The sequence below is a fragment of the Hypanus sabinus genome, chromosome 27 (genome assembly GCF_030144855.1).
Source record: "Hypanus sabinus isolate sHypSab1 chromosome 27, sHypSab1.hap1, whole genome shotgun sequence".
In the NCBI taxonomy this organism is placed as follows: Eukaryota; Metazoa; Chordata; class Chondrichthyes; order Myliobatiformes; family Dasyatidae; genus Hypanus; species Hypanus sabinus.
The window spans coordinates 8,038,564-8,061,984 of record NC_082732.1 but is presented as its reverse complement, the minus strand read 5'-3'; the positions used below and the strand labels follow the sequence as shown (position 1 = coordinate 8,061,984).

At 40.3% G+C, this 23,421-nt stretch overlaps 1 protein-coding gene across 1 annotated transcript in view; it reads left to right on the top strand.

Annotated features, from left to right (window-relative positions):
• Positions 1–23,421, top strand: part of exosc10 (exosome component 10) — a 78,624-nt gene that overhangs the window by 24,459 nt on the left and 30,744 nt on the right. The window contains exons 11-16 of the mRNA XM_059951713.1: positions 6,036–6,192; positions 14,010–14,158; positions 15,762–15,812; positions 16,884–16,995; positions 17,599–17,646; positions 17,908–17,983. Coding sequence (XP_059807696.1) covers positions 6,036–6,192; positions 14,010–14,158; positions 15,762–15,812; positions 16,884–16,995; positions 17,599–17,646; positions 17,908–17,983 — 593 coding nt within the window. The remainder of the gene's footprint in view (positions 1–6,035; positions 6,193–14,009; positions 14,159–15,761; positions 15,813–16,883; positions 16,996–17,598; positions 17,647–17,907; positions 17,984–23,421) is intronic.

Genomic DNA, 23,421 nt, shown 5'->3' with positions numbered 1-23,421 from the left:
ATGTTATTCTCTATGCCTTCATCTAAATCGTTGATATAAATCGTAAACAGCTGTGGTCCCAATACCGAGCCCTGTGGCACCCCACTAGTCACCACCTGCCATTCCGAGAAACACCCATTCACCGTTACCCTTTGCTTTCTATCTGCCAACCAGTTTTCAATCCATGTCAATATCTTCCCCCCTATGCCATGATTTTACCCACCAATCTCCTATGTGGGACCTTATCAATAGCCTTCTGAAAATTAAGGTACACTACATCCACTGGATCTCCCTTGTCTAACTTCCTGGTTACATCCTCGAAAACCTCCAATAGATTAGTCAAGCATGATTTGCCCTTGGTAAATCCATGCTGGCTCGGCTCAATCCTATCACTGCTATCTAGATATGCCACTATTTCATCTTTAATAATGGACTCTAGCATCTTCCCCACTACTGATGTTAGACTGACTGGAGGATAGTTCTCTGTTTTCTCCCTCCCTCCTTTCTTAAAAAGTGGGATAATATTAGCCATTCTCCAATCCTCAGGAACTGATCCTGAATCTAAGGAACATTGGAAAATGATTACCAATGCATCTGCAATTTCCAGAGCCACCTCCTTTAGTACCCTAAGATGCAGACCATCTGGACCTGGGGATTTGTCAGCCTTCAGTCCCATCAGTCTACTCATCACCGTTTCCTTCCTAATGTCAATCTGTTTCATTTCCTCTGTTACCCTATGTCCTTGGCCCATCCATACATCTGGGAGGTTGCTTGTGTCTTCCCTAGTGAAGACAGATCTAAAGTACTTATTCTTCTGCCATTTCTGTTTCCCATAACAATTTCACATAATTCATTCTTCAAGGGCCCAACGTTGTTCTTAACTATCTTCTGTCTCTTCACATACCTAAAAAAGCTTTTGCTATCTTCCTTTATATTCCTGGCTAGCTTGCGTTCATACCTCATTTTTTTCTCCCCGTATTGCCTTTTTAGTTAAGTTCTGTTGTTCCTTAAAAATTTCTCAATCATCTGTCTTCCCACTCACCTTAGCTCTGTCATACTTCCTTTTTTTTTAATGCTATGCAATCTCTGACTTCCTTTGTCAACCACTGTGGCCCCTTTCCCCCCTTTTGAATCCTTCCTTCTCCAGGGGATGAACTGATTTTGCACCTTGTGCATTATTCCCAAGAATACCTGCCATTGCTGTTCCACTGTCTTTTCTGCTAGGATATCCGTCCAGTTAACTTTGGCCAGCTCCTCCCTCATGGCTTCATAGTCTCCTTTGTTCAACTGCACCACTGACACCTCCAATCTGCCCTTATCCTTCTCAAATTGCAGATAAAAACATCATATTATGATCACTACCTCCTATGGCTCCTTTACTTCAAGATCACTTATCAAATCCTGTTCATTACACAACACTAAATCCAGAATAGTCTTGTCCCTGGTCGGCTCTCGTACAAGCTGTTCCAAGAATGCATACCGTAGGCACTCTACAAACTCCCTATCCTGGGGTCCAGCACCAACCTGATTCTCCCAATTCACCTGCATGTTGAAATCCCCCATAACTACTGCGACATTACCTTTGCCATATGCCAATGTTAACTCCCTATTCAACTTGCACCCAATATCCATGCTACTGTTTGGTAGCCTGTAGACAACACCCATTAGGGTCTTTTTGCCCTTACTGTTCCTCGGTTCTATCCACACAGACTCTACTTCGCCTGATCCTATGTCCCCCCCTTGCAAAGGACTGAATCTCATTCCTCACCAACAGGGCCACCCCACCCCCTCTGCCCACATTTCTGTCCCTATGATAGCACGTATACCCTCGTACATTCATTTCCCAGCTCTGATCTCCCTGCAGCCATGTCTCCGTTATCCCAACAACATCATAGTTACCCATTCACACCAGGGCTTCGAGCTCATCCGCCTTATTTCTGACACTTCGTGCATTCAGATATAGAATTTTTAGTCAATTTCTCCTCTCTCTGTTTAAATCGCTGCCTATTGTGCTTAACCCAGCTCCCCGATCTCCCATTGGGCTATACGCCCCTTGAATTTTGTTGTCCTTCCTAAATTTACTTACTCTTTCTGCACATTTAACTCCATGTTCCGTCAGACCATCCCTCTGTACATGTGTCCTCCTTATCACTTGTTCCGCCTCACCTTTCTCTACTACACACTTAATATTCCGGAAACCGTGTAGTCCCCACCTGTCCTTTATTCTTCATCTCGCTATCCTCTCTCGCATTCTGGATCCCTGCCCCCTGCAAGCTTAGTTTAACACCCTTCCCCCCCCCCCCCGAGAAGCACTAGCAAATTTTCCTTCAAGAATTTTAGTACTGCTCCAGTTCAGGTGTAAACCATCCAATCGGAAGAGATCCCACCTTCCCTGGAACAAAGCCCAATTATCTAAAAACCTGAAGCCCTCCCTCCTGCACCATCCTCTCAGCCACGTATTAATCTGTATAATCCTTCTGTTCCTTGCCTCACTCGCACGTGGCACAGGTAGCAATCCTGAGATTGTTACCCTGGAGGTCCTGCCCTTCAGCTTCGCACCTAACTCCCTGAACTCACAACGCAGGACCCCCTCACTCATCCTACCCATGTCGTTTGCCCCTACATGGACCACAACATCTGGGTTCTTGCCCTCCTTCTCGAGAATAACCTGCACCTGATCTGAGATGTCCCGGACCCCGGCACCAGGAAGGCAACATACCATCCGAGACTCCCGATCTTCCCCACAAAATCTCCTATCCGCCCCCCTGACTATAGAATCCCCTATCACTACCGCTCTCTTCCCTCCTCCCCTTCTTAGTTGAGGGTCCAACCTCAGTGTCAGAGACAGGACCACTGCAACTTGTTCCTGGTAGATCACCCCCACCAACAGTATTCAAAACGGTATACTTATTGTTGATGGGAACAGCCACAGGGGTGCTCTGCTCTCTCTGTCTGCTCCCACCGCCTCTCTTGACTGTCACCCATTTGCCTACCTCCTGTCTTTTTGGTGTGACTATCTCCCAATAACTCTTATCTGTCTATGTCTCTGCCTCCCGAATGATCTGTAGTTCATCCAGCTCCTGCTCCAATTCCCCAACTCGGTCTGATAGGAGCTGCAGCTGGATGCACCTTTTGCAGGTGTGGTCATCAGGGACAACTGTGTTGACCCTGACCTCCCACATACTGCATACGGAGCACACCACTGCTCTGACTGTCTCCCCCATTACTTGATCCCAGATTAGTCAGAATAAATGAAAAAAGTACCTACCGACCTTACCATTTTTACCTCAGCAAGCACGTACTCAGGCTCACTGATTTCCTTTCACCGAAGTCCCCTTGCTCCGAAGCCCGCTGAGCCAAAGCCCAGCACCGACGCTGCCCGCGCCTAAAAGTGGGCCTCTTTTTAAACCCAGCGCTCGCCGCTGACCTCACCCGCACGTCATTTATATATATATATAAAAATGACCTGGATGAAAACATAGCTGGGTGGGTTAATAAGTTTGTAGATGATGTGACACTTGGTGATATGGATAGAAGACTGCCAAAAAATTCAGTGGGTTAGAGATCAGTTGCAGAAATGAGTGGAGAAATGGCAAATGGAATTTAATCCAACCAACATGAAGTGTTGCACTTTATGATATAGAGTGGCAAGGGACAGTACTCTATTAATGACAAGACTCTTACTGTGGGATCCAAGTCCACCGCTCCCTTAAAGTGGTTACTGTGGTTGACAGGGTGGTAAAGAAGCCATGTGGCATGCTAGCCTTGTATTAGTCAAGGAACTGAGTTTCAGAGTCAGGAAGTTAGCTTTATGAAGTTCTAGTTTGGCCTTATTTGGAGTATTACATTCAGTTCTGGTTGCCCTGTTATAGGAAGGATGTGGAGGCTTTGCAGAGGGTACAGAAGATGTTTACCAGGTTGCTGCCTGTACTATACCTGTACATGAGAGCATGTACCATAGGGAGAGGTTGAACAAACCTGTGGTTTTCTCTGAAGTGGTGGGAGCTGAGGGGATAGCTGTTAGAAGTTTATAACATTATGAGCAGTACATATAGACAGCCAGTATCTTTTTCACAGGGTCGAAATATCCAATACCAGACACCATGCATTTTAAGGTAAGGGGTTACGTTCAAAGGACATGTGTGGGGTAGTTCTATTATGCAGAATGCTGAGTGTCTGGAAATGTGCTTCCTGGAGTGGGAGTGAGGCAAATCTGATGGAGGCATTCAAGAGATGACCGCAGAGAATGGAGGAATATGCAGACACTGTAGGCAGTTAGGTATTTGATTTACAAATTAATTAATTCAGTGCAACTTTGTAGGCTGAAGGGTCTTTTCCTGTGCAGTATTGTTCAATGTTCTATGTTTTATAGTTTGGTCAGTTGGTTTAAAAAGCATTGACATGTTGCAATTATTGAGTTGTGGTGAAATGAATAAAGGAGGGATGTGAAGAAACAAATGAGCTTTGTCCATGTACCTGTAATAGCAAAACAAGTTCATGATATAATTGAGAAGGATTATATGATGCTTTTTCTTTCATTTCTGTGGCTTGGCTAATAATGTTACTTAGACCACAGCATATGATTGTAGTTAGTGCTTTTTTGGACAGACCTGATTCCCTGGAGAAGTTGTATAGATTTTTGTGGGTATTACCAAGGCTGGAAAATCAGAGCCATGACGAAAGATTGGATAAGATCAATTATTTTATATGTAATAAGAAGTTGAGGGTAAATTTAACTGAAGATAAAATTGAGAGCTTGGGTACAGTAAATAGCAAGGATGCCTTTCTCTTAACAAAAGATTTGAAAATCAAGTAGCATGTTTGCCGTATTAGAGGGAAGTTCAATTGAGAATTCATCCAGAAGGCAGTAGGAGCTGAAACACTTTGCTTGAAAGGGTGAGAAAGACACAAGTGCTTATCACATTTATAAAATAATTGGATGTGTTCCGGAAGAGCCTTGACTGCTGCAAATGTAACTAGGTTTGAATAGCTCTTTTTTCTTTGGATCAATTCTAGTTGAATGCTGCTTCCTTCTTTGAGTATTCCATGATTAAACAATTTCAGAGCTGCAGAATGTATAAGACCAGTACAAGAGATGATGCAAATATTGGGAAATGGTCTTGAAAGATATATGCAGCCAAAAAGACTTAAACTTGAGCAAAATTTACTCAACTTCTCAGTCATGTGCCTTTGTCAAAGTTTTACTTTTCTTATCACACCCATCCCTTTATAGTTCTGTAAAACCACTGCAACATTTTGCTTCCAGAATTGATATTTTTATTTTCTTCATTACTACCTCTCACATCTCCAAAATTTTTCTTCAATTTTTATTGTATTCCTCCAGTGCAACTTAATGTTTGAATTTTCACAGTGAGTGTTGCCATGTTTATTTGATGATTGGCAGCTTTACAATTGTTCGTTGTCCTTATCTCCTGTCTAATTTTCAAGAAGCAAATTCCTACCTGTGTTGCTCTAGAGCTGGTGTTCTTCTAACACCACAACTGTGGTGTGGCAGTACTTCTAAATAACCCTGTATCAATTTATCACTGACATTTCTCAAGCAAATCTAGGGCTCCTTCATATTTTCCCTATTGATTTGTACACTAATGCAAATGACTGTAGACATTTTTTGAAATAATTTCTAACTGATTGTATTGATGTAATTTGCTGCAGTTTGGATTGTAGATGCCAGTGTATTTCATATTGGCTTTCTAGGATTACTTGAGATAGCAGCTGATACCTTCGTAAAGTCTTCAAGCAGAAATTCCTAGAAGAAGGTATTCAAAGTTCTTATGTCACTGTCCCTTTCCCTTTGCCAAGGAAATCCACTCATCCCATCCATGAGCATGTGAGCTATACTTATTTATTTGCTTTATTGCTTTCCTTGGTAAATCTTGAAGATTCTGCACAAGAGAGCAATTGAACGCAGGCCCCTTGTGATCTAATAAGAATTATTTTTTAATTCAGTACTACACCACAAAGGATAGATCGAACTGGACATAGTAGTGCTTAGGTTTTTATTTCTGTTTTATAGCTTTGTACCTCTCCATTTACAGACCACTGCCTGAGGAGATGTTGCGTTATGCACAAGAAGACACTCACTACTTGCTGTACATTTATGACAAAATGAAGAATCAATTATGGGAACAAGGGAATGAACGTGGGAATCTCGTTCAATTGGTATGGCAGAGGAGTAAAGAGATTTGTTTCAAGGTAGGTTACAACCTATGTAGCAACAGGTAATTTTGTTATTGCAACTTTTTAAAGAAAAAAACATCAGATGAAGATTATCTGATGCAAAAATTAAATTCTAAAATCCCTGTAATTAAATGGTTGAATGATGAGTTTGAAAACTACTTTAAAGTAATTTACTGTAACTTTATAATTCCTATATTTCTGGTTTTTGTGTGTTTCTTTTGGTGAAATGTTTACAAACATTATCTGATGTAAAAATTAAATCCTAAAATCCCTGTTAATTAAATGGTTGGATGAAGAGTTTGAAAAATACTTTGAAGTAGTTTATTGTAACTTTATAATTCCTGTATTTATGGTTTTTGAGTAAAATGTATACAAACAAAACAAAGAGGCAGCTAGGTATACCTGAAAATGTTTTATTTAGCTGGCTAACAGGAAGCAAAGTAGGTGTGAATGTTTTCTGGTTGAGATTTAGCCTATGATAGACGATTGACATTAGTTGTAAGGTCTCAGTTCAAAGTTATATTTGTTGTCACGTACACAATTACATGTATGCACAAGTGCAATGTAAAATTTACAGTAGCATTACAGGTTCATGATGTCACAATACAGATAAATACAAGTCCAGCAGGTAGCATTCATGATTCAAAAACACTATTCACAAAAACATAACTTAAATATAAAATATACAGAACTTTCACAAGAAAGAGCACAGTTAGAATTTTTTAAAAGTCCTTATTTAGTGTTAAGAGATTGTGCTGGTTAATTAAAGAATCAAATGGAAATAGCTGTTTTTGAACCTGGTGCTATGGTACTTCAGGAGTTTGTCTCTTTTCCCTGATAGTAGCTGGGAGAAGATAACATAGTTTGGATGGTGAGGATTTTGATGATGGATGTTGTCTTCTTGAGGCAACCCTTCCCATCGCTAATACTGATGAAGGGGAGGGATATGCCATTGATGAGTCCGCGACCACTACCCTCTGCAACTCCTTGCGTTCCTGTTCATTCATACTGTGTAAAATGATGCCACAGATCAGGGTACCTCAAACAGTGCATGACATTTTTTACAAGTTAGTAGAATTACTTGAATGACAGCACTAAGGTTATTTAGTGGTTAAATTTGTTGATGACACAAAAATAAGTAGGCCAGTATGTTGTGAAGAGGACATAACAAAAAGGTTAAGTGAGTCAGAGATTTGCAAAGAGCAAATAATGTAAAAATGTGAAATTAATCTGTTTTAACCTTATAGGAAGCTTACAATCTAAATGATGTAAGATTGAAGAGCTCTAATACATAGAGGGATCTGTGTGTTCTGGAATAAGACATGCAGAATACAGGAGGTTAGTTACTGCAAGTTATAAGGAAGGACGTCAACAATGCTACTTATTGCCATGGGAATTGAGTACAAAATTGGCATTGCTTAATTTATACGTCATGTAGGACTACATCTGTAATATTACATATGGCATTCATCTCTTTTTTAAGGAAAGGATAATAATGTTTCGAAGCAGTTCAAGGAAGGTTGACTTGACCAATAGATGGAATGAAATGATTCCCTTATGAGAAAATGTTGGACAGGCTAGCCTCTTATTCCTGAAGTTTAGATTGAAACATAAGCTCCTGAAGGAATGTGACATTGTAGTTATGGAGAAGTTTGTACAAATATAGAAGCAAAGTTAGGTTGAAGAATAAAGAGGCCATTCATTTAAGGCAAAGATTATATGTTTATTTTTCTTTCCAAAAATTTCAAGTCTTCATTTTGTCACATACGTACAGCTTCAAGAGTCAGATACCAGAGAGTACCCCTGTGGCAGACCTCCTTAACAATAAGTACTCCTGCTTGGCAGGGTGGGAGCGGCCTACCTGGGAGAAACAACAGTGGCCATGCCTCTGGCACCGAGTGGTGCCCTGTGGCTCAGAGAGGTAGGGAAAGGAAGAAGTCAGCAGTGAGAGGGGACTGTATAGTTAGGGAGTCAAGCAGGCAATTCTGTGGACGCAGGAAAGAAACACGGATAGTAGTTTGCCTCCCAGGTGCCAAGGTATGGGATGTTTCAGATCATGTCCACGATATCCTGAAATGGGAAGGAGAACAGCCAGAGGTCTGGTACATATTGCTACCAACAGCATAGGTAGGACAAGGTAGGAGGTCCTGAAAGCAGACTAAAGGCAGTTAGGAAGGAAGTGGAGAAGCAGGACCACAAAGGTAGTAATCTCGGGATCACTCCCTGTGCCACAAGACAGTGTGTATAGGAATAGAATGAGGTGGGGGATAAATGTGTGGCTGATGGATTGGAGCAGGGGTCAGGGAGGCAAAAGAGGTGGGGGTGTGGCACTGCTGATCAGAGATAGTGTCATGGCTGCAGAAAAGGGGAAGCCATGGAGGAATTGTCTACTAAGTCTCTGTGGGTGGAAGTTAGAAACAGGAAAGAGTCAACAGCTCAACTGGGTGTGTCTTTTTAATAGACCACCCAATAGCAGGGACATCGAGGAGCAGATGGGGAGACAGATTTTGGAAAGGTGTAATAATAACAGAGTTGTCATGGGAGATTTTAATTACCCCAATATTGATTGGCATCTTCCTAGAGCAAGGGGTTTAGATGGGGTGGAGTTTGTTCAGGAAAGATTCTGGACACAGTATGTTGATAAGCCTACAAAAGGAGAGGCTGTACTTGGTCTGGTATTGGGAAATGAACCTGGTCAGGTGTCAGGTCTCAGTGCGAGAGCATTTTGGAGATGGTGATCACAATTCTATCTCCTTTACCATAGCATAGGAGAGGGATAGGAACAGACAAGTTAGGAAAGTGTTTAATTGAAGTAAGGGGAAATATGAGGCTATCAGGCAGGAACTTGGAAGCAAAAATTGGGAACAGATGTTCTCAGGGAAATGTACGGAAGAAATGTGGCAAATGTTCAGGGGATATTTGCGTGGCGTTCTGCATAGGTACATTCCAATGAGACGGAATGATGGCATAGCGTACAAAGGCTGTTGAAAATCTAGTCAAAAAGAAAAGAAAAGCTTACGAAAGGTTCAAAAAACTAGTTAATGAAAGAGACCTAGAAGATTATAAGGCTAGCAGGAAGGAGTTTAAGAATGGCATTAGGAGTGCCAGAAGGGGCCATGAGAAGGCCTTGGCAAGCAGGATTAAGGAAAACCCCAAGGCATTCTACAAGAAGAACCAGAGTATAAGACGTGAGAGAATAGGACCAATCAAATGTGACAGTGGAAAAGTGTGTATGGAACAGAGGAGATAGCAGAGATACTTAAAGAATACTTTGCTTCAGTATTCACTAAGGAAAAGGACCATGACAATTGTAGGGATGACTTACAGCAGATTGAAAAGCTTGAGCATATAGACATTAAGAAAGAGGATGTGCTGGAGCTTTTGGAAAGCATCAAGCCTCTTGCAATAATCTTTGCATCATCAATGGGGACAGGAGAGATTCGGGAGGATTGGAAGGTTGCAGATGTTGTTACCTTATTCAAGAAAGGGAGTAGAGATAGCTTAGGAAGTTATAGACCAGTGAGTCTTACTTCAGTGGTTGGTAAGTTGATCGAAAAGATCCTGAGAGGTAGGATTTATGAACATTTGGAGAGGCACAGTTTGATTAGGAATAGACAGCGTGGCTTTGGCAAAGGCAGGTTGTGCCTTATGAGTCTGATTGAATTTTTTGAGGATGTGTCTAAACTTGTTGATGAAGGAAGTGCAGTAGATGTAGTGTGTATGGATTTCAGCAAGGCATTTGATAAGGTACCCCATTCAAGGCTTATTGATGGAGGCATGAAAGTAAAGAGGGGTGGGATCAAAGGGGACCTTGCTTTGTGGATCCAGAATTGGCATGCTCACAGAAGGCAAAGAGTGGTAGTAGACGGGTCATATTCTGCATGGAGGTCAGTGACTAATGGTGGGCCTCAGGGATCTGTTCTGGGACCCCTTCTCTTTGTGATTTTTATAAACTGGATGAGGAAGTGGAAAGATGGGTTAGTAAATTTGCTGATGACACAAAGGTTAGGGGTGTTGTAGATAGTGTGGAGGGCTGTCAGAGGTTACAGCAGAGCATCAAGAGAATGCAAAACTGGGCTGAGAAGTGGCGGATGGAGTTTAACCCAAATAAATGTGAGGTGGTTCATTTTGGTAGGTCAAAACTGATCACAGGATATAGTACAGTTGGCCCTCCTTATCTGAGAGGGATTGGTTCCGGGACCCCTCGTGGATACCAAAAAATGCAGATGCTCAGTTCTCTTATTCAACCTGTCTCAGTGCGGTGGACATTAGGACCTGGCGGCAGAGTTCTGAAACCGCAGTGTTTCTGTTAACGAAAATAATCACGATCACGATTGAAAATAAAGTGGAAATAATAAAGCGATTGGAAAGAGGTGAAATGTCATTGGAAAAGCATTAGGCTTTTAAAGCATTTAAAATTGGTCAACGATCAGAACAATTTTAAAGGATGAAGTGAGAAAGGCCCTGCCCGTTGAAAGCTACAATTATTACTGAGCAACGCAGTAGTTTAATTACTGGGTTTTGGGTTTTTGATCCTCCACATCAACCCGCCACAGATGGACAGCGCGCTGGGGAGCGATCTGTCACTGGATCGCCTGGTACTAAAACATACGTTTCTTAAGAGATTTGTATGCATAGAAAGGTAAAATATATACTATATACTAAGACAAATATTTGACGAACGGACGCTAAATAATACCAAATGTACCTGTTCCGAACTTCCATTTTTTTTTCCGATCCCGATCCACAATAACCTACACACATCCTCCCGTATACTTTAAATCATCTCTAGATTACTTATAATACCTAATACAGGGGTCGGCAACGTTTACCACTAAAAGAGCCAATATGGACCCATTTCCCACAGAAAAGAAAACACTGGGAGCCACAAAATGAAATAACATTGCATATAACGGGTTTTTTTTGCCTTTATGCTATGTATAAACAAACTATAATGTGTTGCATTTTTGAAATTGATGAACTCCTGCAGAGAAAACGAAATTACATTTCTGCATGCAACAAAAACATTTTGAACTCCGAAAAAAAGACGTTGGGTTGAAGGTTACTACATAGGTAGCCTACCTTGGATCGAAGAATTAAAAGAAAGCGCGCACTGGTGGGTGTCAGGCATTGGCAGTTGTGATGTATATTAATAGCGATAAAAAACACGTTGTAGCGGTGTAGCGCTACACGCAGCGCTAAAATAAAGACTGCAGTCAAAGGTAACTTTATTCGAACTAAACAGCCTTGCTTTAAAGCCTCCCTCAACCCGTCCCCGTGGGCGCGGATGCTCCAAAAGACACGTACTCACAAACCCCCGTAGGCTATCTCCCTTAGTCGGAACGGTGGCTAATTGTGAGCCGGTTCGGATGTGCCAGGAAACGGTGTCTCCGCAAAGTTTTCATATTGTACAAGATCACCATAATCTTCAAATTTCGAATTACATTTCAAAAGCTAACAAACCACGGGGAGCCGCATCACAGAGATCAAAGAGCAGCATGTGGCTCTGGAGCCGCAGGTTGCCGACCTCTGACCTAATACAATGTAAATGCTATCTAAATAGTTGTTATACTCTATTGTTTAGGAAATAATGACAAGAATTTTTTTTTAATTTCCAACAAATAAATTCAGTAAAACATAAGTATATACAGCTTCAAACGAACCGAATCAAACACATGGTAAATGACTTACTGGAATAAATGTAGAACGTCACTGTCACTATAAAACTTCAGTTACTTGTCTTTCTGTTTCTTTAACTCATATACAGTGGTAGTTCTTACCTTAAGTAAGACGCCGCACAGACACACCACAATCAAGCTTCTGCAATAACTCCACTTTCTGCGTTTTTGATAATGATAGATGCTTCCTTCTCTTTTTCTCATTGTTACCCATAGGGGTATCTGCAGCTCTTTTTGACATTTTCACAGTGAAATTAAACACAAAGTCAACAGTGAAGACAAAATATCAGTGAACAGCAAATGCACGTGTAACCAGTACGAACGCTGAGCCACAACTGACGTCTGGCGACCTCTGCTAGTGCTGCCACGTCACACCTGAGTGATGTCAGCTGTTGGCGAAGAAAAACTTCGGTTTTCGGAGCTTTTTGGATTTCAGAATTTCAGATAAAGGATTGTGGATTAATGGTAAAACTCCTGGCAGTGTGGAGGATCAGAGGGATCTTGGGGTCTGTGTCCATAGGACACTCAAAGCTGCTGCGCATGTTGACTCTGTGGTTAAGAATTGGCCTTCATCAAATGTGGGATTGAGTTTAAGAGCGAAGAGTAATGTCACAGCTATATAGGACCCTGGTCAGACCCCAAGTGGAGTATTGTGCTTAGTTCTGATCACCTCACCACAGGAGGGATATGGAAACTTTAAGGGGTACAGAGCAGATTTACAAAGAGGTTGCTTGGATTGGGGATCAGGCCTTATGAGAATAGGTTGAGTGAACTTTTCTCCTTGGAGTGACAGAGGATGAGAGGTGACCTGATAGAGGTGTGTAAGATGATGAGAGGTATTGATCATGATAGTTTGAGGCTTTTCCCCGGGGCTGAAATGGCTAACATGAGAGGGCCAGGTTTTAGGGTGCTTGGAAATAGGTATAGAAGAGATGTCAGGGGTAAGTTTTTACGTAGAAAGTGGTGGGTGTGTGGAATGTGCTGCCAGCAATGGTGGTGGAGGCAGATATGATAGGGTCTTTTAAGAGACTCCTGGACAGGTATAAGGAGCTTAGAAAAATAGAGGGCTGTGGGTAACCCTAGGTAATTTCTAAAGTATGTACCTGTTGGGCACAGCTTTGTGGACCAAAGGCCCTGTATTGTGCTGTAGGTTTTCTATGTTTCTTCCTGGAAGGATGATGGAGACAGAGTCTTTGTATATATTTGACAATGAAACATACATATAGTCCTGATAAGCAAGAGTGTAAACGTTATCCGAGTTTTCAGTTAGATCAATCTTAATCTTCTGAATGTTAGAACCGACTGGCTCCTCCTGTTCCTAATTTGTTTGTCTTTGATTCCTATTAAAATTAGGTAATAAAAAAAAAATATTTATTAAGATAAAACATGGAATAGGCCATTCTAGCTCTTCAAGCCATGCTACCCAGCAACCCCCTGACTTAATCCAATTAACCTACCAGCTGGTACATCTTTGGAATGTGTGAGAAACCAGAACAACTGGAGTAAAGCCAGGATCACAGGGAGAACAAACAAACTCCTTACAGCAACTGGCAGGATTTGAACCCGGGCCACTAGTACTATAAAGTGTTGTTCCATTCCATACATATAATGCCATACTATTGATACATTTGATACATACATTGATTGATATGATCAGATTAACGTTAAGTACTTGGTTACCTGATTCTCAGTGAAATATAAAACATGAAAACTTACTGAATTTAAAGATTCCATTTAATAGACTGAGTTTAATTATAATGCAGATTGGAGAAAGGTTTGCCCTTTTCTAGCTTTCTCTGTACGAATTTTCAACAGTTTATATTTCAAGCCTTGGTACTGCAATAAGCTCTGCATATATTTATATCTCAACCCAAATGATGCATTCGCCTGTATTTTTTCTGACTGCATGTTAATAACAACTTGTAAGTTATTAATGGAACTAATAGAACATTTTTGGTGATCATTTTTGAGTATTTATTGCTTAACCCCCAGTGACTCTGAACCACGTTGTTTACTAAACAATTTCAGAAAGCAACATTGATTGCTCTGGAGTCTCATGAGATCCAAAAAAACGTATATTTTGCCGTCTAATTTAGAATCAGCAGTGTGTATATGAGTGAGTTTATTTTTTTTAACCTTTTTTTATTAATGAAGAAATACTGCAAGCCAATTTTTACTGAAGAATCCTACCATGAGCTGCATAGGAAGCAGAAAAGGCATCTGAATACACAGCAGGTTACAGCATTGAGACTGCTTTATGCCTGGAGGGACAAGGTTGCACGACAGGAGGATGAAAGCACAGGGTATGCACTCATTGCCATTTGCATGGATATGAAATTGCTATTGTTAGTATAAACACAGGTTTTGTAAGCAGACACTTAACCTCTGCTTTTTTGTAGCTTTTGTGTACCATATTTGTACTAAAATAAAATTGAATTGTAGGACATGCACATTTTGTGAAAGGTAAAGTCATCAACTGTCCAATCTCTTCTGAATAAGGAGATTGGTAATATCTAATCTACGGATCTTTTTATAGCCTTTGCATGTACTTCCTTGGGTGACGTTATCCTTTCTTAGTTATGCTAGTATAAAATACATTGGTTATATTTCTCACATGTGAAATCAGAATAAGGTTTAATGCAACTGGCATATGTCGTGAAATTTGTTAACTTGCATGATAATATAAAAGAAAGTAAGTAAATCAGTTACAGAAAGTATATATATGTATATTAAATAGTAAAATTAAAAATAGTGTCTTAAAAAAAAAAGTGAGGTAGTGTTCCTGGGTCCATTTAGGAATCAGATGGCAGAGGGGAAGAAGCCATTCCTGAATCACTGAGTGTGTGCCTTCATGCTTCTGTACCTCCTTCCTTATGGAACCAATGAGAAGGGGACATGCCCTGGGTGACTGGGGTTCTTAATAATGGACGCTGCCTTTCTGAGGCACCGCTCCTTGAAGATGTCTTGGATACTACAGAGGCTAGTATCCAAGATGGAGCTGACTAATTTTACAACCTTTTGTAGCTTCTTTCGATCCTCTGCAGTAGCCCCCCTCCGCCCACATACCAGACAGTGATGATGCAGCCTTTCAGAATGCTCTCCACAGTACATTTGTAGATATCAAGTGTTTTATGTGACAAACCAAATCACCACAAGCTCGTAATGCAATATAGCCTTCTTTATAGCTGGATCAGTATTTTGGGACCAGGTTAGATCTTCAGAGATCTTGACACCCAGTAACTTGAAATTACTGATTCACTCCACTTCTGATACCTCTGTGAGGACTGGTTCATGTTCCCTTGTCCTCCCCTTTCTGAAGTTCACAGTCAGCTCTTTGGTATTACTGACATTGAGTGCAAGATTGTTGCTGCTCAACTAGCTGGCATCTCTTGCTCATGCATGCTCTCTCTTCTCCATCTGAGATTCTGCCAACGATGATTGTATCATCAGTAAATTTATTGACGGTATTTGAGCTATACCTAGCCAAACAGTCACGGGTATAGAGTGAGTCGAGCAGTGGGCTAAGCACACATCCCTGTGGTGTGCCATTGTTGATCGTCAGTGAGAAGGAGAAATTATTACCACTCTGCTCAGATTGTGGTCTGGTTAGGAAGTCAGGGAACCAATTACAGTGGGAGGTATATTTAACTTTAACTTATCAATCGGGACTGTGGGAATGATGGTGTTAAATGCTGGGCTATAGTCAGTGAGTAACACCCTGACACATGTGTTTGGACTGTCCAGGTAATCTTAAGTCTAGGTGAAGGGCCATTGATATTGTGTCTGCTGTAGAGCTGTTGCAGCGATAAGCCCTTAAAACAGAAATTATCCTCATAACTATAACTGAAACTGGATTGGAATTGTTCTGTGTGGAAAGTTGACTTGTGTTTTATTTTTCCTCCACAGCTATGTTTTGCCCAATCACATGCTGATCAAAATATCAGAGGAGCTACCAAAGTAAGTTATACTCCCACTGTAATATGTCAGACCTGGGTCCAAGCTACAATGGGTGGTGATGGTAAAGTAATTAATTTCACTAATTAATTAACTGAGCAAGGTTATTTAAATAATGGATTGTTTATCTTTTTGTCCCAGCTCCCTAGTTTGTAGAATTTGTATATGCAAGATTCAGAAAGATTGGTTTGACTTTCCCAGTCGTCCTTGTAACCATTTCCCAAGATTGAGGCCTCTCACATTGTGAGCGCCTGCTATTCTGATCAGTGTTGCCCAGTATAAGAGTGACATCACATACCTAATAAATGCAGTTAAGTTTGGATTTCTAGGAAGTTTATTTCAGATACTATAAATAGCTTAGAATATAGAAAAGTGTAAGGGTTAAGGAAAGCAAAGGCAGACATGTGTCTTCCATTCTGAACCTACCCATGTAATTTGTACAAAATTTCCATGCTATCCACCCATTTGTCCATTTAAACTCAAGACATCTTTTGCTCTGGCCCTGAGTAAGCATGGGAACCTTGAGGTATTACAGTCATGCTGAGAGGAGGATGCCATCTACCCTTCTTCTTAGATCTAAGATGCTTTTAAAAAAAATAAAGTTTAATTTCTTATGTTTCATAAAGATTATTATTTTATGCAGTCACTTATCACTACCAGAATCTTATTCATCTTTCTGCTCATTTGACCATCCTCCAAAGCCTCAAAAGTCCCAAGACAGCAATAATACAGAACAAAAAACTGTGACTGACTCTACTTCAGTAAGAAAAAGGAAATGAGAATTGAGCATAGTCTTGAGAAATAGTTTGCTGTAGATTTTACATTACAACCTGCTGAGGTTTAAGACAGCCAAAAGTTGTTGTTTTCTGTATTCAGTGGAAATTTACTGTACCTTCTCCAGGCAGTTTTGATAGGTTTTCCTTCACAATGTTTGATGAGGGGTTTGGTTGGTGATGGTTGGCTTGTAAAAACAATTGTTTTACTTAATTTTTATTTATTTTGGAACATTATAATATTCTGACACAGCAGAATTCTTCCAACCCAGAGATAATCTGACTTCCCTTCCATCCCCAGAGAGCCTCAGGGAATCGTAGCTTGTTGCAATCCCACTCCTCCGCTAGTTCGCCAGCAGATCAATGAATTGCATCTCCTGGTCCAACAGGCACGAGATATGCCTCTTCTTAAGGTAATAATCAGACTTTATGGCCTCTAGATGTAATAATCTGTTTGCCTAAGAAACATTGAATGACATAAGTACAAATTGAAAACTGTACCTTAAGCTACCAGTTGTAGTTATGCCTTCTGAAATGAAATGCAGAAATTACTGGCATTACTATTGTCAGCAAAGGTTGATTGCTACTGGAAATTTTTTGTGTGTATTGGGAAATGATTTTTTTAATATCAACTTATGCCCCGAATTTCTCCTGCTTCTATCAGTGCTTTCAAAGTACATAATTGCCAAATATTAGAAAATGTTGTCACTCAATTCGAGTTGACAGCAACTGATCAGTGTAGAAGTCAAAAGTATCAGCAATTTATTAAACTCAACCAACAGTAAACTTCTTTTAGTCATTTCAGATAATGTGGGCACATTTCTAGAGTCAAAAATTTATGTAATTTCCTATCAATAACTAAGCAGGTATTATTTTATTTCAGCCATTATTGCTCAGTTTTCTTTTGTTAAAATTATTGTTCATTGGTGGATCCTGTATGAAATGAAATTTTCTTTTAACTTACAGTTGCAAAAAAAACCCAGAAATTGCTTCACTTGTAATGCTTTTTTCTCCAGACAGAATCAACCCCATTGCCACAGAAGACAAGCCCACTAGTACAGGCAGTAAGTATTCAACTAGTTGATAACCTAGTTAGCTCTCTGAAACTCTAAAGTAATCAAAGAAATTGTGTAAAATGTCCTCTGTATTTCCTCCAGTTGCCTAGAAAGATGAAATACTTTGTTTTTTTTATCGAGTGACCAGAGTAATATAATTCAATGAGATAATCTGATTCTGGCTGGTATTTCAGTGACTAGCTGATAAAATTGGAGATACTGTGGTGACCCACATACTGCCATTTTAAGACTACTCATTTTGTTTTAAAGAAAGCTGAGAATTTGCTCTTTGGACCTCATGACAATTCCCACCTTTCAGATGAAGTGCAGATGATTCATGGCTCAGGTAGGCTGAGGCTTGTGGTTATTTTCATATTTGTTACTTTATTGTTTTTTCTCCCAACTTTACCCACAGACCTTTTAACCTATTCTAATATCAGTCTGACATTTCCCTCCCACCTAGTGGGAAAGTATCATAGGAAAGGAAAATGAGCTCAGTGCATGGATCAACACCTGGAATTGTGACGTTGTGAGACTTGGTTGCAGGAGGGGCTGGATTAACAGCTGGGGTTCCATTGTTTTAGACGTGACAGAGAAGGTGGGGTGGTGTTACTAGTTAGGGAAAATGTCACGGCAGTGTTTCGTCAGGACAGACTGAAGGAGTTGACTAGTGAGGCCTTATGGGTGGAACTGAAATATAAGAAAGGTATGACTAGCTGACTGTATTACAGACCACCCAACGGTCCTGGGGATTTAGAGGAGCAAGTTTGTAAAGAGATTGCACTGTTGCAAAAGACCTAAGGTTATTACAGTAGGTGATTTTAACTTTCCCCATATTGATTGGGAATCCCATACTGTAAGAGGCGAAGATGGGATAGAGTTTGTCAGATATGTTCCAGAAAATTTCCTTCATCAGTATGTAGAAGTCCCAATGAGGGAGCGTGGGATACCAGCTACTAGGGAATGAGGGCAAGCTTGTGTAGGGGAACATGTCGCATCCAGTGATCACAATGCCATTAGTTTCAAAGTAAATAGGCAAAAAGTGGGTTGAGATTCTAAATTGGAGAAAGGTCAATTTTGATGGTATCAGAATTGATCGGAAGGTGTAGATTGGGACAGTCTGTTTTCTGGCAAAGGTGCACTTAGAAAGTGGGAGGCCTTCAAAAACAAAATTTTAAGAGTACAAAGCCTGTTGATGTCTGTCAGAATAAAAGGTAAAGGTAATAAGTGCAGGGATCCTTGGTTTTTAAGAGATATTGAAGCCCTGGTTAAGATATTAAAAAAAAAGGAAGTGCATAGCAGGTATTGGCAAGTAGAAACAAATGAGGTGCTGATGGAGCACGAGAAATGCAAGAGAACATTTAAGAATCGTTTAAGAGCAAAAGGATTGCTAGGGACAAAACTGGACATGTGGCAGCCCAAAATGGTAATCCATGTGTGCAACCAAAACAGATAGTGGAGATCTTAAATCTATATTTACTCAGGAGACATATACAGAGTCTGTGGAAGTGAGGCAAAGCAGCATCAACTTCATGGACCCTGTACAGATTACAGAGGAGGGGGTATTTGCTACCCTGAGGCAAATCATGGTGGATAAATTCCCAGGGCCTGACAAGGTGCTCACTCAGACCCTACAGAGGGAAGTGCTGAAATTGCTGGGGCCATTGCAGAGATATTTAAAGCATCCTTAGTAACAGAAGAGGTGCCAGAGGATTGGAAGATTGCTAATTTTGTTCTGCTGTTTAAAAAAGTCTGTAAACTGAAACCAGGAAATTTAGGCCAGTGAGTCTGACATCAGTTGTGGGAAAGTTACTTGCTGGGAGGTATTCTAAGGAACTGGATATATACATTTTCAAGAAAAAAATTGTGAACCCTTTACAATTACTTGGTTTTCTGCATTAATTACTCATAAAATGTGGTCTGATCTTCATCTAAGTCACAATAATAGACAAGCATAATCTGCCTAAACTAATAACACAATTGTACTTCTTGTCAATACTTAGTACACCATTTAAACAATCGCACTCTAGGTTTAAAAAGTGCATGAACCTCTGGGCTATTTGAAGACAGGTGTTTGAATCAATGTGCCGAGATTGGTGGTATGGGTTGTAGAGGTGCCCTGCCGTATAAAAAGGGTTACTGACTGAGCCTGCTTTTCTCAGGAAAACACACAAAATGCTGGTGGAACGCAGCAGGCCAGGCAGCATCTATAGGAAGAAGCACTGTCGACGTTTTGGGCCGAGACCCTTCGTCAGGACTAGCCGTTACTACTGACGAAGGGTCTCAGCCCAAAACATCGACAGTGCTTCTCTCTATAGATGCTGCCTGGCCTGCTGCATTGCACCAATATTTTGTATGTGTTGCTTGAATTTCCAGCATCTGCAGATTTCCTCATGTTTGCTTCTCAGGAAAAATCTGTTTTTGTGCATCATACCTCAATCGAAACAACTTTCAGAGGACCTTAGAAGAAGAATTTTAGAGATGCATGTAGCTGGAAAAGGCTACAAAAGCATTTCTAAATACCTGAGTGTTCTACAGTCCACAGTAAGAGAAATTGTCTACAAATGGAAGAAATTCAGTACTGTTGCTACTCTCCCAAAGAGTGGGCATCCTGCAAAGTCACACCAAGAGCACAGCCAAGTGCTGAAGGAGTTGAAAAAAGAACCCAAGAGTAACAGCAGAAGACTCTAGAACTTGCTAAATTCTTTGTTCTTTTGTATCTGCTATAAGAAAAACACTGAACAAGAATGGTGTTCATGAAAGGACACCACAGAGGAAACAATTTTTTCCCCTAGAAGACATTGCTTCACATCTCAAGTTTGCAAAAAACCACTCTTCTGGGATAATGTTCTATGAACAGGTGAAACAAAAATTGAATTTTTTGGCAGAAATACACACTGCTGTGTTTGGTGAAAAAGAGCACTGCACACCAGCACCAAAACCTCATCCCAACTGTGAAGCACGGTGGAAGGAACATCATGGATTTGGGCTGCTTTGCTGCCTCAGGGCCTCAACCGCTTGCAATTGTTGAGGAACCAATGAACTCAAAATTTTATCAAGACATTTTACAGGACATTTTTCAGGGTAGTGGTCCATCACCCGAAGCTTTATAGAAGTTGGATGTTACAACAAGTCAGTGATCTGAAACACAAGAGTAAATCAACAACAGAATGATTTTAAAAAAGAATTTGTGTTTTGGAATGGCCAAATCAGAGATCAGATCTTAACGCAATTGAGATGCTGTGGCATACCCTGAAGAGAGCCGTTCATGCAAGCTATCTCAGAAATATTAATGAACTAAAACAGTTTTGTGTGGAGTAGTTGTTGAAAATTCCTCTGTGCCATTGTGCAAGAATGATCAGCAACTACAGGCAATGTTTGATGGAGGTTATTGTTGCTAAAGGAAGTTCTAAGTACAAGTGTTCACATAATTCTCCAGCCTGCACTGTGAATGATTAAGCAATGTGTTCCATAAAGACACGAAAAGTACAATTGTTTGTGTGTTATTAGTTGAGGCAGATTGTGTTTGTCTATTATTGTGACGTAGATGAAGATCCAATGACATTTTATGAGTAATGCGGAAAAGCAGGTAATTATAAAGAGCTCACAAACATTTTCTTGCAACTATAATTATTTGGATCAATATAGACTGATCAAGGATAGTCATAATGGCTTCATGCCTGGTAGGTCACGTCAAACCAGTCCTTTGAGTTTTTTGGAGAAGTTAACCGGATAATGGATGAATGTTGTTTACGTGGACCGTAGTAAAGCACTTGACAAGGTCCTGCATGGGAAGCTGGCCAAGAGGGTTCAGTTGCTCAGTATTCAGGATGAGGTGGTAAATGGATTAGACACTGGCTTTGAAAAGCTATAGACTGCAAGTAGATTGTTGCCTCTCTGACTAGAGGCCTGTGACTCGTGGTGTGTCCACAGGGATCAGTGCTGGGTACGTTGTTGTTTGTTATGTCTGATAGTGTTGTTCACTGGTTCAGCAAATCTGCAGATGACGCCAAGATTGAGTGTGTAGTGAGCGGTGACGAAGGTTATCATGGCTTGCAGAGGGATCGGCATCAGCTAGAAAAAAGGTTTGAAAAATCACAGAAGGAATTTAATACACTTCAGTAGGACCAACCGGATTAAGTTTACACAGTGAATGGTAGGGCACTAACAGGTGTGGTAGAACAAAGGGATTTGGAAATACAGCTACATAATTCATTGAAAGTGGTGTCACAGGTAGATTGGGTCGTCAAGAAAGCTTTTGGCACATAGGACTTCGTAAGTCAATGTATTGATTACAGAAGGTGGGATGTTATTTTGATTGTGAGATGTGGTAATCTGGAGTATTGTGACCAACATTGCACACCTACCTACAGGGAAGATGTAAACAAAGTTAAAAGAGTGCTGAGAAAATTTACAGGGATGTTGCCAGGTCTGAGTTATAAGGAAAGATTGAATAGGTTAGGACTATTCTTTAGAATGTAAAAGATTGAGTCGAAATTTGGTAGAGATATACAGAGTCATGAGGTTACAGATACGGTAAATGCAGCAGACTTTTTCTGATGGGACTACAACTAGAGGTCGTGGATTAAGGGTGAAAGGTGAGACATTTAAGGGGAACATGAGGGGAAGCTTCTTCACTCAGAGTGTGTGGAGTGAGCTGCTAGCACAAGTGGTCCATGCGAGTTTGATTTCAACTTTGATGAGAAGTTTGGATAACAGGGATATGGGGGGCTATGGTCCCAGTGCAAGTTGTTGGGAGTAAACAGTTTAAATGTTTTTTAGCTTGAACTAGATGGGCTGAAGGGCTTGCTTCTGTGCTATATTCTGTATGACATTTTGCTCCATTTTATTTCCTTCCATGTGCCTATTAAAGAGTCTCTTAAATATCCCTGATCTAGTTGCCAGATATGGTCCTGCTTTATAAAGTACATTCTCCCCTGAATTGCCCACTGCTTTCCCCAGCTCGTTCTCCTTCATTATTCCCCCAGTGTTTTCTTTTCCTATTTTGTATTCCAGATTCTGTAGTAACTATCATAGAAATCTGATTTTCTGTTCGCGGCTGCCCCATCCCCATCAATTGCAACTATTCTGTGTATTGGGAAGCATGAAAAATGCAAATGTATATAATGGTACATGTATTAAAATACTTCCTTTTTTCAAAATTAATTCATACTGAAGAATGCAGAATATACATGATGATAGGAATAAAATAATTCAGTTTACTGTTTATTTTAAGAAGGTCATCTTATATTCAGAGGATTGATTCAAAATCTGGAAGTTTCTGAGTTGTTAATTCTAACATTGGTTTCCTGACTCATTTAATTGGTGAAAATCAACTCCAATTGTAATGCATCTAAAAGTGGGTTAATGGGAGCAAAGGAGTCTTCATGAGTATAAATGTAATGTCAGTGTTAGAATGATTAAAGATGAGGAAAAAATATTATCACCCAGACTGCAGGGTGAGGTCTGGAACTTATTACCTGAAAGAGTAGTAAAGATATAATACTATAAGTTAATATCTGGTGTTCTAGAAATTATGTGAATCTGAGAGCAGGAACTATCAAAATACAGTTGGCCCTCCTTATCTGCAAATTCAACCAACCGCGAATCGCGAAAACCCAGAAGTGCTCTTCCAGCACTTGTTGTTCGAGCATGTACAGACTTTTTTTCTTGTCATTATTCCCTAAACAATGCAGTATAACAACTATCTTACATAGCATTTACATTGTATTAGGTATTATAAGTAATCTAGTATTTTAGTAATTATATATAGTATTGTGGCGA